Genomic DNA, 16774 nt, shown 5'->3' on the forward strand with positions numbered 1-16774 from the left:
GGGGATTGGGTTTCGGTTTGTTCCGCTGGCCACTGGCCAGGCAAAGCAAAGCTCGGGGCTGCAGAGAAGGGCCACTGGGTTTGCTCAGTCCCTCTCAGCTCTCACTGGCTAAAAGCTTATAATAAGGCTCCAGTAAAGCAGGGGAGACAGAGATGAGGCCTTCCCACTTCTGGAAGGGTAAATAGATCTGCAAGGACGGCTCCTTGGGGCAGGGACAGACGGGTTTCTCATTAGCCACCCCCTGCCCGAGGCTGCTGGGCCAGAGGCTGGGCTGGGAAGGTGGTTTCAGGAGCACATGTGTGTGACTGTGTGGAGGAGTTTGCTCAGGGAGCTGAGTTTTTCACACCTGAGCTGTGGTGTCTCCAGTGCTGATCCAGTCTCACTCGCCAGGCTGGGCCCCAGCACTCAGCCCACCCTGCAGCATCCTCTTTAGGACAAGGGGAAAGGGGCTGGAGTTGCCCCAGGGGAGGTTGAGGCTGGAGCTGAGGCAGAACTGTTTCCCTGAGAGGGGTGTGAGCCCCTGTGCCAGGCTGCCCAGGGAGCTGGGGCAGTGCCCAGCCCTGGAGGGATCCCAAAGCTGTGGAGCTGAGGTGCTGAGGCTGTGGGTCAGTGCTGGGCTGGGCAGGGTGAGGGCAGGGCTGGGACTCCCTGAGCTCAACATTCTTTTCCAACCAAAACAATTCCATGGTTCTGTGATTCCATCCCTCCAGCCCTGGCTCATGGGAGGAACTGCCTGAGGTGGGCTTCCAGGGGCTGTCTGAGAGGAGGTGAGGAGCACAGGCTGTTTGTGTCACTGTGACTTTGCTCCCAGCCTGTCAGAGAGGTCAGGCCAGCTTCTTGCCAGCTTTACACATCCAACACTGGCCACAGCTGATGTGGTCCTGGGTCAAGCAAGAGGCTCCCTCCCTGTGCAGATGATGTTGTACCAGGATGGAAATGCTGGCAAGTTCCTTCCCCTGAGGAGGGACTCAGCCTGAGAAGGGAAAGGGGAAGGGAAAAAGCTGTGGGTGGAAAAATGAGGGTGGAGGCTCCAGCTATCAGTGGGGCTATTTATTTGTCCAGCTGTTTCTTTATCTGGATGATTTTGGAGCCTGTGAATGTGAAGGATTTGCCAGGACTTCTGAGAAACTCGGGGCCAGATGCTCTAAATTGGTCTGAGCTGGCAAAACTCCAGGGGAGTTCTTTTCCGGACACATAGCAGTGTGTCTGCAACGTGCACAGCTCCCCTGGCCACCCCTGACCCCTCTGGCCTCTCTGCCACCTTCCCCTGGTCTTGTCACTCTCCATCCCCACATCTGACCATCCTGTGCCAGTGTCCCCAGTCACCAGCAGCACCCAGCCTGGCCCCAGGTCTGCCCAGCTCAGCTGCCAGATGGGATGAGCTGGTGTAGCTCAGATCCTCACTCACCCTTCTTGTGGCTCCACAGCCACGGGACCATGCAGAGGCTTGAGAGCCTCCCCCAGTCACTGGCATGGCACAGCATGACCCTGATGGCATCCTGGTGTAGCTGTGAGCATGTGGGACCCTCACTCAGTGCCACAGGGACACTGAGGGGCTGCAGCGTGGCCAGAGCCGGGCACAGAGCTGGGGAAGGGGCTGGAGCACAAGGGGCTGGGGAGGGGCTGAGGGAATGGGGGTGTTGAGGCTGGAGAAGAGGAGGCTGAGGGCAGCCAGCAGCACTCTCTGACACTCCCTGCCAGGAGGCTGCAGGGAGCTGGGGGTCGGGCTCTGCTCCCCAGCCATGAATGACAGGACAAGGGCAAATGGGCTGCAGCTGCCCCAGGGGAGGTTGAGGCTGGAGCTGAGGCAGAACTGTTTCCCTGAGAGGGGTGTGAGCCCCTGTGCCAGGCTGCCCAGGGAGCTGGGGCAGTGCCCAGCCCTGGAGGGATCCCAAAGGCGTGGAGCTGAGGTGCTGAGGCTGTGGGTCAGTGCTGGGCTGGGCAGGGTGAGGGCAGGGCTGGCACTGCAGCAGCTTCAAGGGCTTTAACAACCCAAATGATTGTGCAGACAGTGGCCTGGCAGTGATGACCCATCTGTAGACCCAAAGAGCTGGAGCCATAGCCCTGCCATACCCTGGCAGCCAGCAGCAGCACTGGCAGCAAGTTGGCATCTTGCAAGCAGGATCCAAGTGCCAAGGACAGTCCCTTATCTCCTCCCGTCCCGCGGGGCGCCAGGCGCGTCCTGGTGGGAAACAGCCCAGAGCTGTGGCTGCTGCCTCCCAGCAGCTGCAGGTTTATTTATCATGCCGTGGGTAGCATGTGAATCTGCTGATAAACACACGGGAGGGGAGAACACAAACAACAATATTGAGGAAATGCTGCTCTGGAGAGAGCGTTTCACTGAGCTGCAGCTGTCAGCAGGCACCAGGGATGGAGCAGGGGCAGGCACTGCTGCTGCTGCACAGCATTGCTGTGTTCTCACCACTGCTGGGGGGATGCTGTGTCCTGGGGGGTCTTTATGGGGCTGCCCCTCACCCTGGTGTTTAGCACTGTGGAAGGGGCAGCTGTGACTGTGAGTGAAGCTCCTGGTTTTGCTGTTGAAGCAGAGACTTTCTCCTCTCCATGGTTAGCCAGGCACTAAGGGTTGGGCTTGGGCTTGAGATGTTGCTCCAGCTTTGTTGTCCCCAGTGCAGGAATTAGGAGCATGGGGCAGCCAAGGTGAGGTCAGGAGTGCTGCATGGGACACAGCCATGGCAGGCACCATGGGGCACCCTGAGTACTGAATCACAGAATCCCTGAGTGCTGGGGGCTGGAAGGGCCCTGCAGAGCTCCTCCAGCCCCAGCCCCTGCTCCAGCAGCTTCCCCTGGCTCAGGGGGCACAGGAACGTGTCCAGGTGGGGTTGGAAACCTCCTGAGAAGGAGCCTCCACACCCTCCCTGGGCAGCCTGGGCCAGGGCTCCCTCCCCTCAGCACTGAAGAGTCTCTCCTTATGTTTAAATGGAACTTGTGTGTTCCAGCTCATGACCATCACCCCTTGTGCTGTCACTGGATACTACAGATGTCCCCCCCACCCTCCTGACACCCACCCTTTAGGTACTTGTCAGTGTTGCTGAGATCCCCCTGAGCTCAGGCTTCTGTTCCCCAGGCTGAACAGCCCCAGGGCTGCAGCCTTTCCTCCTCACACACATGTTGCAGCCCCTCAGCATCTTGCTGGCCCTGCACTGGCCTCTCTGCAGCAGTTCCCTGTCCCTCTGCAGCTGGGGAGCCCAGCACTGGCCACAGGACTCCAGATGAAGCCTCAGCAGGGCAGAGCAGAGGGGCAGCACAACCTCCCTGGCCCTGCTGCCCACACTGTCCTTGCTGCCCCCAGGCTGCCACTGGCCCCTTGCCCACGAGGCCACGTTGCTGCTCATGTTGAGTTTGTTCTCCCCCAGCACTGCCAGGTCTCTGTCCTGGAGCTGCTCTCCAGCAGGTCACCCCCAGCCTGTGCTGCTCATGGGCTTGTTCCTCCCCAGCTGCAGGACCCTGCCCTTGGTGCCCCTCAGCAGGTTCCTCTGTGCCCAGCTCTCAGGGACTGGCAGCTCAGCCTCTGGGCAATCAGCGAGAAGTTGTGGTGCTGAGAGTGCTGAGGTAGAACTGTGGTTGCAGGAGCTGCATCTGGAGGATGGGAGGTTCCCCTTCCTTGTGTGGACGTTGCACCTGTAGCAGAACTCACTACAACAGATGTTTTGGTGTCTAGAGTCACCCCCCAACACCAAGATGTCCATAGTATCTGCTCAGTTGTTGTACCTCCATGGCCAGAAGGCACTGAGGTGACCTGCACCACATGCTGCTGCAGCTCCTGGGATGGGGAGGGATGCAGACAGGCCAAGATCTGCTCCTCCTGGCAATTATTTCTTCGAGGGTGAAAGCTTTCCCTGGCAAGCTTGAATCTTGTTTTCCACATGTCATGCTGGGTTCAGCTCCCAGGCAGAGCTGGGGCTGCAGTTTCACTCACAGGCTGAGGAGCTCTGTTTGCTGCTGCTTTCCCCCAGTCTAGATCCTTGCAGACCACAATCAATCATCTTGCAAACTCCTCTTTGACATCCTTCTGCAGTCCCTCTGCAGTAATAAAAACCCATCCAGCTGAAGGAGGAATACACCCTGGGGGAACCTCAGCCTTTCTCTTTCATGGCTCAGGTGGGTGGTGAGGCCTTGTCTTGCTTTTTTAAACCTTCCTGGCTTATTGGTTTGTGCTTTGGACTCTGTGCCAGCACTTTGAGGATGGGATGTCAGAGCAGGGCTTGGCTGTGGCTTCGTAGGGCCCTTCCTCCCACACAGTCTGCCCACCTCTGCCTCTTGCTGTGGAGATCTGAGCAGGTCTGAGCCTGTGAGAGGGAAGCAAAGGGATGTGCTGGTTCTTTGGACATCACTCCTGTTCTCTTTGCTAGGGAAATGGTTTAATGTGCTTCTTTTGTCTGGACATAAGAAGCTTCCCAGGGATCAGACAGTGATGCCTCCTGGACCTCAAGTGAAGGGTAATGGGTTCTCCTGGCCAGGTATGCAGGCAAGGTAGCTCTGTGGCAGGCTGAAACTTGGGCAGTAAGTCAGCCATCAGTGGAGCATGGAGCAAACCCACCACCACCATTGAAACCCATCCTGTCTTCACATCCACTTGTGCAGGCAGTGCAGCTGCCAGGTTCACTCTGCTCCACAGGGACCAGCAAGTCCCAGTTTCCTCTGAGTCAGGAGCCTATTGCCAAGTGCCAGCCTCCCAGCCCAACTTCACCTGGGCTGCAGGCAGGGCACTGACCTGGTAGAAAAGCTCTGCAAAAAAAGGGCACATGGAGACCACAGTCTTGGGGTCTGCACAAAGACTGATAAACAGGAGCCTCAGAGTAAGGGACTTGGTTTAGAGTGGGAGGATCACAGAGTCACAGAATCTGAAGGGTTGGAAAGGACCTGGGAAGCTCATCCAGTGCAACCCCCTGCCAGAGCAGCACCACCTAGAGCAGGGCACACAGGGACTCATCCAGCTGGGCTGGAATGTCTCCAGAGAAGGAGCCTCCACAGCCCATCTGGGCAGCCCCTGCCAGGGCTCCCTCACCTCAACAGGGAACAAATTCTGCCTTGTGTTGCTTTGGAACCTCTTCTGTTCCAGCTTGTGCCCATTGCCCCTTGTCCTGTCACTGGCATCCCTGAGCACAGCCTGGCTCCAGCCTCCTCACACCCACCCTTGATGCATTTGTAACATGAATGAGCTCACCCCTCAGTCTCTTCTCCAAGCTGCAGAGCCCCAGCTCCCTCAGCCTTTCAGCACAAGGCAGATGCTCCACTCCAGCATCTCTGTGGCCCTGCACTGAGCTCTCTCCAGCAGCTCCCTGTCCTTCTCCAACTGAGGGGCCAGAACTGGACACACTATCCCAGATGTGGTCTCAGCAGGGCAGAGCAGAGGGGCAGCAGAACCTCTCTGACCTACTGCCCACAGCCCTTCTGACCCAGCCCAGGATGCCATTGGCCTCTTGCCCACGAGGGCACGTTGGTGGCTCATCTCATCCTGCTGCCCACCAGCACCCCCAGCTCCCTTTCCCCTACACTAACAGTTCATTCCCAGCCTGTGCTGGTCCATGGGGTTGTTCTTTCCCAGATGCCAGTCTCTGCACTGGCCCTGGTTGAATGTCATTAGCTTTCTCTCTGCCCAACCCTCCAGTCTGTCCAGCTCTCCTTGGTTCAGCTAATTTAGTGATCTTGGAGCTGACTCATTTGCCCCCCTTACACAGCACAGGAGGCAAAGGCTGTGGATAGCAGAGTGTTTGTGCAAGTAAAAGGAAACCCCTGAGCTGGCAGACAAACAGGGTAAAGTCACAGCAAAATTAGTGAAAGGTCTTTCTTTTTCTAATGAGAAGACAATTGACTGTTGAGTGATTAAAACCTGCAAATTCCTCCTTGTCTTGTGTCAAAACAAGATGTCCTTGGGCCAGCTGGGATAGATGCAGAGAAGGATGTGCAGTTGTTCAGCTGCTGCTAAGGCAGCGGGTTCTGCACCAGGCACAACAGTTCCAGTTGCACTGGGGTGCTTTCCTGCAGTTAAAGACCTCTCAAAATGCAAAAGGCTTCCAAATGTTACTTTCATTTGGGGAATTATTCATACTCCTGTAGCCTGTATCTTCTTGAAGACTTCTCTGGAGGTCTTCAAACACCCCTGGACATGTTCCTGTGTGACCTGACCTAGGTGGGACCTGTTCAAGCTGCAGAGAGACAGGGAACTGCTGGGGAGAGGCCAGTGCAGGGCTCCAAGATGCTGAGGGGCTGGAACATGTGTGTGAGGAGGAAAGGCTGCAGCCCTGGGGCTGTTCAGCCTGGGGGACAGAAGCCTGAGCTCAGGGGGAGCTCATCAGTGCTCATCAATATCTAAAGGGTGGGTGTCGAGAGGATGGGGCCAGTGTTTTCTTGTGAAATGCCCAGTGCCAGGACAAGGGGTGATGGACATGAGCTGGAACACAAGTTCCACTGGCACAGGAGCAGAAAGTCCTTTGGTGCTGAGGTGAGGGAGCCCTGGCCCAGGCTGCCCAGGGAGGGTGTGGAGGCTCCTTCCTTGGAGCTCTTCAAGACCCCCCTGCACACGTTCCTGTGTGACCTGATCTAGGTGGGAGCTGTTTTGGCAGGGGATGGGGCTGGATGATCTCTGAAGCTCCCTTCCAACCCCCACCATGCTGTGACTGTGATTCTTTTACACAGTCACTGCTGTTACTGTGCTCACTCTGCACCTCTGTCATCGAGAGTTAAGGTAAAGTCACCAATCCAGGGTTTATTTTCAAGTAGTGCAGCTTCTAGGCAGCCCTGGCTGAAAAAACCCACGTTGTTTTCTTCTCAGATCAAAGTGCCACTGGTGTTTTAATGAAAAAGCCAGATCCTCTGATAAAATAAACCCTGGTACTGAGCTGTGTAAACAAATATTCCCCTTAAAAGAGAAACTTCATGGACCCAAATGAGAACATTTCAGTCTAGCTGCTTTCCAGAGCTCTTCCTAGTGGGAAAATGTGAAAGAGGAACTATTTTTGCTCTTTCTACTCTTGGATTAAAACCAACTTTTGAAATCCTGGTTTCCTGTGAACTGGAAACCACTGGCTTGAACCAGGGAGGAATGAACAACCCACAGCCTGGGAGTGATTCCGTGCCAGAAGTAGGTGTGAGGAGAGTATCTGTGCCCAGGCACTTTGTGGCTTGCTGGTGGGGAAAGGGGGGAGCTGCTGGGTACTGTGGGGCAGGCTGAGCAGCAGCCATTCCTGCATCCAGCTCTTAATGCTGGGTCTGCTCAAGGCTGAGCTTTCCTGCCTTCGTTTTTGTTCAACATAGTGAAAGTGGAGAAGATGGAGATGCTTTGGGGGACTTTGTTGGGCTCTGCTGCCCAGCAGTGAGTGACAGGACAAGGGGAAAGGGGCTGCAGTTGCCCCAGGGGAGGTTGAGGCTGGAGCTGAGGCAGAACTGTTTCCCTGAGAGGGGTGTGAGCCCCTGTGCCAGGCTGCCCAGGGAGCTGGGGCAGTGCCCAGCCCTGGAGGGATCCCAAAGGCGTGGAGCTGAGGTACTGAGGGGTCAGTGCTGGGCTGGGCAGGGTGAGGGCAGGGCTGGGACTCAAAGGTCTTTTCCAACCAAGATGGTTCTGTGATTCATGGCAGGATGCTTGGGGTTTGGGTAGTGAGGTGCAGCAACAGGACACAGTTACAGCCTGTAGCTGTCTATCCCTGTTTTGCCTGTGGGAACTGGCACCATTGGTTGGGTTATGGGGTCTGGAGATCTTGACCATACTGGGATCCTTCTGGTTGGTCTCTCAGTGAGTTGCACATCTTGGGCACAGGATGCTTTTTCCTGAGAACTGCAGAGCCCTAAAGCTGGATTTTTTTACCCTGCCTGTCCTGCACTGACTGGGAAAACAGGGAAAGGGAAGCTGCAAACTGGACTCTGTGTTTGTGTCCTGTGTCTGTGAGTGATGTATGACCTCCAGTTGGCATCCCCAGTGTGGATGCTGAAATCAGAGGCAGGTTCACACTGTCCCTTTAGAGCAGAGGGGTATCATTTCTTCTGTGGGTATCACCTTGGTGTCAGCCACAGAAATGCTGCTGTAGGTTGTCCTGTACAGTCTGTCCCACAAGCATCAGACATTACCCAAGCCCAGCCCCTGCTACAGCAGGTTCCCCTGGCTCAGGGGGCACAGGAATGTGTCCAGGTGGGGTTGGAAACCTCCTAAGAAGGAGCCTCCACACCCTCCCTGGGCAGCCTGGGCCAGGGCTCCCTCACCTCAGCACCAAAGGACTTTCTCCTCCTGTGCCAGTGGAACTTGTTGTGTTCCAGCTTATGTCCATCACCCCTTGTCCTGGCACTGGGCACTAAAGAAGAAGTGTCCCCCATCCTCCTGACAAACACTCTTTAGGTACTTGTGTTACTGAGATCCCCCTGAGCTCAGGCTTCTGTTCCCCAGGCTGAACAGCCCCAGGGCTGCAGCCTTTCCTCCTCACACACATGTTCCAGCCCCTCAGCATCTTGGGAGCCTTACACACAATGCAGAAAAACCCTTGTGTTGCACTAAGCTGTGGCTGGAGACCTGGAGGCCAGGCACAGCTCAGACTGTGGGAACCACTCATGGAAGTGTCTGTTGTCTTTCTGATGGGGCCTTATGGCTGTTCCATGCTGGTTGGGGAACACCTACACCACTTGGCCATAACCTGAGCATCCCTTCTCATGCCATCAGTGCAATTAGGCCAACCAACAGCTGTTTGGGATGAAAATGTTCAGTGCTGGAAGAATGATGAGCAGCAGGAAGGGTGAGGAGGCTTTGCTGCCTTGTGTGTCTTCAGGAGACTTCTCTGTGCTGGCTGGTGATAGGATTGCCTGACCTAAATCAATCCAAATCACCTGGAAAACCAGCTTTAACATCAGTTTAATTTTTTAGTACTTCTAAGTCCTGGAAGTGCTGTTCCTCCACACATGCTCCCACCTTCCCCAGGAGTCTGCCTGCCATGCAAAGCACAGTGAGAAAAATACTGAGCAAAAGAAACTGGGATGTCATGGAGACAGCAACAGAGCTGCTCCAGGGCTGTGGCACCTTGGCTGTGGGGTTTGAGGAGGGATATTCAGCTGGGTGGAAAAGTACATGCCCCTGTGCATTGGAGGAGATAAAGGAGCCAGGGAGCAGTGGGCAGTGGATGGAGACCAATACCTGGCTCCTGCCTATGTGAGAGCTGGCCAGAAGGCTTGGTGCAGAGAGGATTTGAGGACTTTAGTCCCTTCCTCCGGCCTCAGATTGTTCAATGAATGAGCAGCAACGTGCCCTCGTGGGCAAGGGGCCAGTGGCAGCCTGGGGACAGCAAGGAGAGTGTGGGCAGCAGGGCCAGGGAGGTTGTGCTGCCCCTCTGCTCTGCCCTGCTGAGGCCTCAGCTGGAGTCCTGTGGCCAGTGCTGGGCTCCCCAGCTGCAGAGAGACAGGGAACTGCTGGAGAGAGGCCAGTGCAGGGCCAGAAAGATGCTGAGGGCACTGGAGCATCTTCCTGATGAGGAAAGGCTGTGGGACCTGGGGCTGTTTAGTCTGGAGGAGACTGAGGGGGGATCTCATTAACATTTATAAATATCTCACTGGTGGGGGTCAGGAGTTTGGGACATCTCTTTTTTCTGTTGCAACAGGACAAGGGGTGATGGGCACAAGCTGGAACACAACAAGTTCCACTGGCACAGGAGCAGAAAGTCCTTTGGTGCTGAGGTGAGGGAGCCCTGGCCCAGGCTGCCCAGGGAGGGTGTGGAGGCTCCTTCTCAGGAGGTTTCCAACCCCACCTGGACACGTTCCTGAGCCCCCTGAGCCAGGGGAAGCTGCTGTAGCAGGGGCTGGGGCTGGGTGAGCTCTGCAGGGCCCTTCCAGCCCCCACCATGCTGGGGTTCTGTGACTCAGTGAATGGCTGCTGACTCCCGGTTTCACTTTCCTCCTGCAGAGACACTGATGGACTCCACAACAGCAACGGCAGAGCTGGGCTGGATGGTGCATCCTCCATCAGGGGTAAGTCATCCCATGGCTTGTGGGGCCCAGAGCCTGGGCTGAGGCTTCCTGCTGCACATGGGTTGGCTCAACACAAGCCAGCCACTGAAACACGGTGCCTTGGCCACATGAAAGGGTTTAGTGGGAAGAGCACAAAATAAGCTGACAACTGAGGGTTCCTACAGCTGTTTAGGAGGTGATGCTCCCAAAAAATAACCCAGTGCTGAAGGAGTGTAGTTCTCACCCCACAGCATCAGGCCAATGTGGTGTTGGGCAAATATGCCCTCCTTAAAGCTGACCTGCAGCCACTAGGCAATCAGAGAGGGGGAGAAACAAAAGCCAAGGCCGCTGTCATTTGTCCCCAGTGTCTCACTTATCCCTCTGCCTGTCACTTGTAGCAGAGAAGGCTGAGGGCATTGGCCTGTGAGGCTGCAGGCACAGCAGACGTTTGATCAACTCCTGAAGTGACTGTCAGGCATCTCTGGCATCTCAGGGAGGGTCATTTGCTGGCCCACTGCCTCTGTGCTTTACTGGTGCCAAGAGACTCTCTCAGCCACATCCTAAGACCACTCAGAACAAGCTCCTGTAAAGGGGAGCTAAGACAAGGCATTGCATCTCTGCACCCTTCTGCTCATGCCACAAACCCTGAGCGGCTGCAGCCGGCTCCATGTCCCACAGGGTGTGTGTGAGGCATCGAGGTGCCCAGATCTGGACCAACACCAGTGCCCAGCAGGCCACATCATCCCACTCTTGTGTGGCCCAATCCAGCCCAGTCAAAGCCTGTAGATGCTTCTCTTTCCTGTGTGTGGAGGTTGTGGCTCAAGCTCCATCCCTCTCTCGATTTATCCTCCTCCACAGGGGCTGGGTGAAGACATTTAGAGCCCTCACCCCAAGGCTGACAGCAAGCTGGGAAATGGGTTCAAGTTGCCCCAGGGGAGGTTGAGGCTGGAGCTGAGGCAGAACTGTTTCCCTCAGAGGGGTGTGAGCCCCTGTGCCAGGCTGCCCAGGGAGCTGGGGCAGTGCCCAGCCCTGGAGGGATCCCAAAGGCGTGGGGCTGAGGTGCTGAGGCTGTGGGTCAGTGCTGGGCTGGGCAGCTTCAAGGCCTTTTCCAATTGAAATGACTCCATGATTCCCCAGCCTGCCTTGTTGGAATACAAGCAACCTCCAAGCAAACCCTCCACAGTGGGGATGAAACCCATGTCCTGAGCAGCCCGTGGGCACCAGGCCCTGGGCCGCCATTGCTGCCATTGCCGCCATTGCCTCCCCTGCTCCCGGCCTGAGGGGGATGACGATGACGGGCACACAATGGGCAGGAGCAGAGGTCAAGTCTTTTTCTCTCCTGGCCCAGCCTTTCTTGTTTGTGGTGTTTCCATATGTAAAGCAGGCCCTGCTCCCCTCTCCCCAGCCCCAGCCCTAATGAGGCCTGGGCCTGCTGGAAGCCGTCTCCCGCCATTATTGTGCTGCCGCCTTCTTTTGAGCTCCCGGCATGTTAATTAGAGAGCGAGGAGAAAGGAAGAGGCTCCTAATTAAGCTTTGAGGAAGCACAGGGGCTGGTGCATGGGGAAGGAGGGGGGTGACTTTCTCTCCCAGCTGAGAAAAGAGACCCCAAGCTGCTGCAGGGGTGTGGGAGGATGCTGGGGGTCCCTGGCCCCGTGAGGGGGCAGATGCTGGTGTTATCCCCTCCTGTCCCCACCTCTGGGGGTGTCCGTGCTGCAGGGCCTTCAGGGCTTTCAAGGTCTTCAGGAGCTCTCCCAGTGTGGCTTCAGTGGCAGGACAAGGCAGAGCTGGTGACTGGTGAGGTTGGGTGCAGCCAGTATCACCAGGAGGACAAAAGCTGCTGGGTGCTGCACCTGCTCATCACCTCTTTGGTGATTATTACAGATCCAAAAGCCCAAACTGTTGCCTTTTCCCTGCCTGTGCAGCTCCCATTGCCACTCACAGGCATCCCTCTGCCCCCACTCCACCATCTCCCTTCATCCCCAAGCTGCAGACTTGCCATCCACCACGTGCTGCTTCTGCCTGGCCAGAGCTCAGCTCTCCAGGCTCATGTCCTGAGCCCTCCCTGGGGCAGGTGTGGGTGGAAGGGACAGGACTGGGCATCCCTGGGTCTCTTGGTGTGGGTTTCAGGAGTGGTCCAGGCAATACAGAGCCCATGTCAGAGGCAGGGCAGGGGAATGAATTGCTCCACCTGCTCTGTCCTTGATTTCTTCAGCCCCCTCCCAACCAGGGCTCTAAGAATTAGGGAGATCCTGCAATTTTCCACTACCATGCCAAAGTTATTTCTGGAAAATAAAGCAACTGCTTCCCCTGCATTTTGTGAGGATGCTTTCCTCCTCCCCCAACAAATGGCAGCAGATTTGCAGCCACTGCCAGTCAGAAGTGGTTTGGAGCTCACTGGGGATCTTCCCTGACAGCCTTCTGTTGGGCTGTTAGCCTTGATGTGCGAGGAGCAATCTGTCTCCCATCTTGTGAGCCTCCCTCTGTGGTCCTGGGTGCCCCTGGGAGGCCATTTGCAGGCTGAGGGACTGGGGGATGCTCAGCTCCTGCAGGGCTTTGCCTGTGGACCTCGGTCCTGGCAGTGATTCTGAACCTGGCCCTCGCTGCTGCCCTGCCCTAGGTGTCCCAGTCCCACATCCAGGGCAGGGCTGTGCTCAGAGTTTCACATCCATGGGAAACCAGTTCAGTTTCCACTTGAGCAGGTTTATGAACAAGTTGAGGAGGAGCTGTTCCAGCTGGCTGGGACTGTCCCATGCTGGCTGGGCCCCGGCCTCCACTGCCAGCACCACTGGGGAGAGGGGCTGGGGGAGACGAGCCCAAGACAAAGGGTCTCCATCCACAGACACCCTCTCCTGTCTGTGCCCACCACAGAGGAGTAGTGGCTGGTTTCAGGCTGCTGCACTGCCCTTGCCATCACCCACCCTGAGTCTCCCCATCTTACAAAGGATGGAAGTGGCTGAGGGCAGCAGCAAGGAGAGTGTGGGCAGCAGGGCCAGGGAGGTTGTGCTGCCCCTCTGCTCTGCCCTGCTGAGGCCTCATCTGGAGTCCTGTGGCCAGTGCTGGGCTCCCCAGCTGCAGAGAGACAGGGAACTGCTGCAGAGAGGCCAGTGCAGGGCCAGCAAGATGCTGAGGGGACTGGAGCATCTTCCTTCTGAGGAAAGGCTGTGGGACCTGGGGCTGTTCAGCCTGGACAAGTCTGAGAGGAGAATCTCATTAATAGTTACAAATATCTCACTGGTGGGTGTCAGGAGGTTGGGGCAGCACTTTTTTCTGTAGTATCCAGCACCAGGACAAGGGGTGATGGGATGAAGCTGGAACACAAACAGTTCCATTTAAACTTAAGGAGAAGCTGTGTCAGTGTTTCAGTGAGGGAGCCCTGGCCCAGGCTGCCCAGGGAGGGTGTGGAGGCTCCTTCCTTGGAGCTCTTCAAGACCCCCCTGGACACGTTCCTGTGTGACCTGATCTAGGTGGGAGCTGCTTCTGCAGGGGGTTGGGCTGGATGAGCTCTAAAGGTCCCTTCCAACCCCCATGATGCTGTGACTCTGTGATTTGGGAAGAAACAGCCTGGGGAAAGTTCAGGGCCAGGAGGTGCCACAGCAGCCCTGAGCTCTGTGGAGACTCCTCCAGAGCTGGCCAAGTCAGCCATTAGTTGACTGGGGAGAGCTGGGCTGAGCTTCCCATGAGGAAATAAGTCAACTCTGATCTGTTTTACTGAGAAAGATATTATGGAGAGGCCACAGGTCACAGGACATCCCAAATGTTCCATCTAGGACAGCTGGGCCTGGGCCCTGTGCACACTGCAGAAGGGACCTCAAAGCTTGTTGGCCCTTGAAGGGGTAGGGATGAGGTTACCCAGCATCTCCCTCTCTGGATCAGCTGGGGTCCCATAAACCTTCCTCCCTGGCTCCAGCCTCAACCTCCCCTGGGGCAGCTGCAGCCCATTGCCCCTTGTCCTGTCATTCATGGCTGGGGAGCAGAGCCCGACCCCCAGCTCCCTGCAGCCTCCTGGCAGGGAGTGTCAGAGAGTGCTGCTGGCTGCCCTCAGCCTCCTCTTCTCCAGGCTCAACACCCCCATTCCCTCAGCCCCTCCCCAGCCCCTTGTGCTCCAGCCCCTTCCCCAGCTCTGTGCCCGGCTCTGGCCACGCTGCAGCCCCTCAGTGTCCCTGTGGCAGTGAGTGAGGGGCCCAGCACTGACACAGCCCTGGAGCTGCAGCCTGCCCAGGGCCCAGCACAGGGGACAATCCCTGCCCTGCTCCTGCTGCCACCCCACTGCTGAGCCCAGCCAGGCTGCCCTTGGCCTTCTTGCCCCCCTGGGCACGCTGCTGGCTGCTGTTCAGCCCCTGGCACCAACCTCCCCAGGCCCTTTCCCTGCAGCATTTTCCAGCCCCTCTGCCCCAGCCTGGAGCTGTGGGGCACTGAGGGGGTGAATGGATTGATGCCAGAGCTGTGTGGGGTGAGTGTGGGGCACTATGGGATGGATAAGGCGATGCCAGAGCTGTGTGGGGTGAGCTGTGGGGCACTGAGGGGATGAATGGAGAGATGCCAGAGCTGTGTGGGGTGAGCTGTGGGGCACTGAGGGGATGAATGGAGAGATGCCAGAGCTGTGTGGGGTGAGCTGTGGGGCACTGGGGGATGGATGAGGCGATGCCAGAGCTGTGTGGGGTGAGCTGTGGGGCACTGAGGGGGTGAATGGATTGATGCCAGAGCTGTGTGGGGTGAGGTGTGGGGCACTGAGGGGGTGAATGGAGAGATGCCAGAGCTGTGTGGGGTGAGATGTGGGGCACTGAGGGGGCGAATGGAGAGATGCCAGAGCTGTGTGGGGTGCCAGAGCTGTGGGGCACTGAGGGGATGGATGAGGCAATGCCAGAGCTGTGTGGGGTGAGCTGTGGGGCACTGAGGGGGTGAATGGATTGATGCCAGAGCTGTGTGGGGTGAGCTGTGGGGCACTGAGGGGATGGATGGAGAGCTGCCAGAGCTGTATGGGGTGAGCTGTGGGGCACTGAGGGGATGGATGAGGCAACACCAGAGCTGTGTGGGGTGAGTGTGGGGCACTGAGGGATGGATGGAGAGATGCCAGAGCTGTGTGGGGTGAGTGTGGGGCACTGAGGGATGGATGAGGCGATGCCAGAGCTGTGTGGGGTGAGCTGTGGGGCACTATGGGATGGATGAGACAACACCAGAGCTGTGTGGGGTGAGTGTGGGGCACTGAGGGGATGGATGGAGAGCTGCCAGAGCTGTATGGGGTGAGCTGTGGGGCACTGAGGGGATGGATGGAGAGCTGCCAGAGCTGTATGGGGTGAGCTGTGGGGCACTGAGGGGATGGATGAGGCGATACCAGAGCTGTGTGGGGTGAGTGTGGGGCACTGAGGGGCTGCCTGTGCAGCGGGTCAGGCACAGAGTGGAGCCCCATTGCCAGCAGCGCCTGTGAGGGTGGGAAGAGGCCAAGTGGGAGGTGAACAAGCGTTTGGTGCAGCCCTTTGACTCCGTGTGTCCTGTCCACAGTGGGAAGAGGTGAGTGGGTACGACGAGAACATGAACACCATTCGCACCTACCAGGTGTGCAACGTGTTTGAGTCCAGCCAGAACAACTGGCTGCGCACCAAGTACATCCGGAGGCGCGGAGCACACCGCATCCACGTGGAGATGAAGTTCTCTGTCAGGGACTGCAGCAGCATCCCCAACGTCCCAGGCTCCTGTAAGGAGACTTTTAACCTCTATTATTTCGAGTCAGACTTTGACTCAGCCACTAAGACTTTCCCCAACTGGATGGAGAACCCTTGGATGAAAGTGGACACCATTGCAGCCGATGAGAGCTTCTCCCAGGTGGACTTAGGAGGAAGGGTGATGAAGATTAACACTGAGGTACGCAGTTTTGGACCTGTCTCCAAGAATGGGTTCTACTTGGCCTTCCAGGACTATGGAGGCTGCATGTCCCTGATCGCCGTCCGTGTCTTCTACCGCAAATGTCCCCGTGTGATCCAGAACGGGGCCGTCTTCCAAGAGACCCTCTCGGGGGCAGAGAGCACGTCGCTGGTGGCAGCCCGAGGGACGTGTATCCCCAATGCTGAGGAGGTGGATGTGCCCATCAAGCTGTACTGCAATGGAGATGGAGAGTGGCTGGTGCCCATCGGGCGCTGCATGTGCCGCCCAGGGTATGAGTCGGTGGAGAATGGCACCGTGTGCAGAGGTAAGCGCTGGCCTTCGGTGGCACTCGCCTCTGCCCAAGGGGTTTGGAGCTGGGAGCTGTGGGATATGGGCCTGATCTCTTTGGGAAGGGTTTGTGTGGGGAGATGACTCCTTCCCCAGCTCCTCAGTTCTGTTCATTACAGAGGCTCTGTGTTACCTCTGGGGTCAGTGGGTCAGGGGTTCTGGCCTGCTGGTGATGCCCTCTGTGCTCTCCAGATCATGGAGGGATACATGTGTGTGTGTAACTGTGGTGTGTGCACTGCTCTGCAGTCACCCTCCAGAATACCACGGCTGTTTTCACTTGGGTTCGTGTCCTGTGGCTTGGTGTGGTCTGAAATGCTTCTGGGGTGAGAGAGTCACAGAATCCAAAGGGCTGGGAGGGACCTGCAAAGCTCATCCAGTGCAACCCCCTGCCAGAGCAGCAGCACCAGCTAGAGCAGGGCACACAGGGACTCATCCAGCTGGGTTGGAATGTCTCCAGAGAAGGAGACTTGTGCAGACATCCAAAGGGGCAGAGAGTGAGTTGTCTGTTTCCTGGTGAGGTCCAAATCACAACATGGTGGGACGTGGTTGAGGGCTTACAGCTGCAGCCTGTGCTCTTTGGTATGATTCTGTGCCCCCCAAAGCCTGGCTCCAGAAGCTCCCTCAGCAG

The 16774-nt window shown here is 57.2% G+C and overlaps 1 protein-coding gene across 2 annotated transcripts in view; it reads left to right on the top strand.

The window, feature by feature from the left end:
• Nucleotides 1-16774, top strand: part of EPHB2 (EPH receptor B2) — a 145251-nt gene that overhangs the window by 36537 nt on the left and 91940 nt on the right. For both annotated transcript variants that reach the window (XM_062012749.1, XM_062012751.1), the window contains exons 2-3: nucleotides 9896-9960; nucleotides 15439-16123. In XM_062012749.1, the coding sequence (XP_061868733.1) occupies nucleotides 9896-9960; nucleotides 15439-16123 (750 nt within the window). The remainder of the gene's footprint in view (nucleotides 1-9895; nucleotides 9961-15438; nucleotides 16124-16774) is intronic.

This window comes from Colius striatus, chromosome 21 (genome assembly GCF_028858725.1).
Source record: "Colius striatus isolate bColStr4 chromosome 21, bColStr4.1.hap1, whole genome shotgun sequence".
Classification (NCBI taxonomy): domain Eukaryota; kingdom Metazoa; phylum Chordata; class Aves; order Coliiformes; family Coliidae; genus Colius; species Colius striatus.